This window comes from Octopus bimaculoides, chromosome 1 (assembly GCF_001194135.2).
Source record: "Octopus bimaculoides isolate UCB-OBI-ISO-001 chromosome 1, ASM119413v2, whole genome shotgun sequence".
NCBI classification, from domain to species: domain Eukaryota; kingdom Metazoa; phylum Mollusca; class Cephalopoda; order Octopoda; family Octopodidae; genus Octopus; species Octopus bimaculoides.
The window spans coordinates 197,313,226-197,316,388 of NC_068981.1; the positions used below are offsets into that span (position 1 = coordinate 197,313,226).

General features: G+C 39.0%; 1 protein-coding gene across 2 annotated transcripts in view; it reads left to right on the plus strand.

Annotated features, from left to right (window-relative positions):
- The first annotated feature begins 323 nt into the window (after positions 1-323).
- Positions 324-3,163, plus strand: part of LOC128250020 (annulin-like) — a 26,596-nt gene continuing 23,756 nt past the window's right edge. Inside the window, exons 1-3 of one of the 2 annotated variants that reach the window (XM_052974623.1) lie at positions 324-419; positions 2,290-2,468; positions 2,577-2,789. In XM_052974623.1, the coding sequence (XP_052830583.1) occupies positions 2,291-2,468; positions 2,577-2,789 (391 nt within the window). In that variant the 5' untranslated portion in view covers positions 324-419; position 2,290. The remainder of the gene's footprint in view (positions 420-2,289; positions 2,469-2,576; positions 2,790-3,163) is intronic. The other variant, XM_052974625.1, reaches the window with a different exon arrangement.

Sequence of the window (3,163 nt, forward strand, 5' to 3'; positions counted from 1 at the left end):
GACTTAAAGTTTCTAAGCCAGTATTTATCCATTTAGAGTTTTCTCTTTTCTGCCGGAATTTTCGAACTGAATTAGAAGAAATTTGAGATATTTATTAAAAAAACCAAACAAACCAATTTTGATTTGGTGACGTCTCGAGTAGAATCTGATCCAAGGTCTCTAGATTTATATGTTTATGAATTAATGGCCTGTTCTTACTCCTTTTTGGTTTCGTTCATTTCCATTCATAGACTGACCAACATTATGTAACAACACATAGGTTCAACACACGCATATATATATAACCGTTTGTGAAGCAGTTTTTTTCTTCTTTTTGTTGGATTGTCTCTGCCAGGTAATTAAATGACGATGATTCCCGTTTGACATTGATTTGCAGAAGGTGTCACTTGACTAGTTTTGGGTCTCTGTGAAGTTAATACGTGAGTTTATGTTGAACTGTTTATTGAATTGTTGATTGAATTGTTGCCAAAGTTGTTAATTGTTGTTTTGGTTCCCATTGTGAGAAAATGGAGAAGGAGCCGGAGGCAGGCCCAAGTTATGCGGCCGCAACGGGCAAAGGAGTAGACACGCGAGAGTTTGAGGTCCGCGAGATAAAAGTGGAGCCTAGAAAGATGAAGGAGAGTGAAAAACTAATCACTAAGGAAGGTAATATTCTGAAGCTAATGCCACCTGAAGATTTATCGGCCAACGCGTTAAAAAGAACGGTAACATTTAAAACCATGAAGGTAGCCACAAGAAAAATAGAAATTGCACTGATAGAAGCCATAGAGGAATGTATAAAGGAATTGAAAAGATTTACAACACACGTTACGAGAGGGAGGAGATACGCCACTGTGGAGGTGCGCTTCACAACGAAGGAGGAAGCAATAAAGCACTCCACAGAGGCAACACGGACAGACGAATGGGCTCTCTTGCCTTTGTACTGCGGCAAACGTGTGGCCAAGGTGCGAGTGGGTAAGGTGCCACCCGAACTGAAAGAAGAATGGCTGATGGCAGTCATAATATATAATATGAAAGACGGGAAGATACTGAAGGCTACATGGACCGAGAAGGTAGATTACTGGGGATGTGGGATCGAACTAACGATTCAGGCAACAACGGAGGACTTGAATAGTATGGTGAAGGAGATTGTGCTGCCAGAAGATGTGAGACTGAGAGTTACTGTGGAGGGTAGGCCACATGAAGGCATGGTGCGCCCAAAGAAAGCCACAAACAGAACAGGAGGAGAGTGTGGACCAGGTAGTACAGGACAAGAGAGACTATTTATGGAAGAAGAAAAAAGAGAACCAAAAGTCCAAGAGAAAAGAAAGAAGATACGAGGAGGAGAAGGAGTATGGTGTTATGTAACGTACCCCAAAAATATTGATACAGAGAAAAAAATTATCAAGTTACATTCAATAGTAAGAGTAAAGGTGCCTTGATATGTCTACGCAGAGGATATGAAGGCAATATTGAAGGAAGAGGAAAACTATGGAAAATTGAAAGAGATGTGTGGAGATAACGTTGACCCGCCAGGAGTGGAGGTGGAATTTAAAGAGTTTCCACCAGTGGTGGATTTAAGAGATATCGAACCACTAATGAAGTTCTACTAAAGACAAAAAAAAAAGTATGAAATTAAAGGGTGGGGAGAACAATTGTAAATAATACATACAACGGTTCAAATGGTACTGCATGGAAATGGGGCCCATGCGTCCATTTTCATTTTTATATAACTTTCATTTCATTTACATTCGTTTTATGTTTTTTGTCCCCCACTGCGGCTTTGTCTGTTTTTGTGGTGTCCCCATCTATGTTTAGGGCTTTATGCCTAATAAAGAAATCGGTATCACTTGACTAGTTTTGGTTTAGCATTGAGGGACAGAGATAGAGAAACTAAAATATTGTAATATTCATTTGAATTAGAAATGTCATTTATTCTTAAAATAGCCACCTTATACCTTCTTTTATTCTGAAAATAATCACGTTATTTGTTCTTTTATTCTGAAAATATTCGTTTAATACCTTCTCTAGTTGACTTTCGGTGCCTAGTTCGTAAGAAAGTTTTTCATCACCATTGTTTAAGAAGCGTTGCAACAATATTTTAACCTTTTTGTCGAGGTCGACTTTGCCTTTCATCCTTTCGGAGGTCTATAAATTAAGTACCAGTTGCGTACTGGAGTCGATCTAATCGACTGACCCCCCCCCCAAAAAATTTCGGGCTTTGTGTTTGCATTAGAAAACGTTTTACCCTCACTTGTTTTTTTCTTTACAGTTGTTTCTCTTTTGTCAAAGAATTTCTTGTATTTTCAGGATGTCTGTGTTCAATATTTTCTCCCTAACCAGTCCATTTGCTAGTTTTAATTGTGTCAACTGTCGCCTGTATGGCAGAAAGTGGAAACGGCGAAGTAAATTCACTTTACGAGGAGCAGAAGCGGAAGAGGTCAACCCGACCACTTTGACTATGGAAGTACCAAGACCATTAATTCCATGTAGGATTCTATGGTTAATCTCTTATTCAAAATTCTTTAATTCTAATTGTGAATGTTTAAATGAAATCGTCGTAATTTCAATGCCCACATTCTCCTTTTTCTTTCTAGCTGCCGATCCTGAATTCCTGTGCAACGTGTTCCGTGTCATCCGCTTTGACTACATGATAACCTCTAATGCATTCCTACATCACACATTTAAATTTTATTCTACTCAACAACAAGCTTTAATAATTCGTCGTGGTCTTCCGTTTAAGATAAAAATCACTTTTAGTGATATGTATGATCCAGATGTACATGAAGTGTCCTTCGTTCTCTTAGCAGGTAAGACAATTTCTTTTAAAAAATTTTTTGTATTTTTTTTGTCTCTTGTTGCTGTTTAACACGTGGTGGTCTCTGGTTTTTAATGAAAAACATCCTAGCCATGATTATCCCACATTAGATTCCATATAGAGCGGTGAGCTGGCAGAAACGTTAGCACGCCGGGCGAAATGCTTAGCGGTCTTTCGTCTGTCTTTACGTTCTGAGTTCAAATTCCGCTGAAGTCGACTTTGCCTTTCATCCTTTCGGGGTCGATAAATTAAGTACCAGTTGCGTACTGGATTGATCTAATCGACTGCCCCCACTCCCCCAAAATTTCGGGCCTTGTGTCTAGAGTAGAAAAGGCCTTAGATTCAATACAATGTTTAAGACAGTAG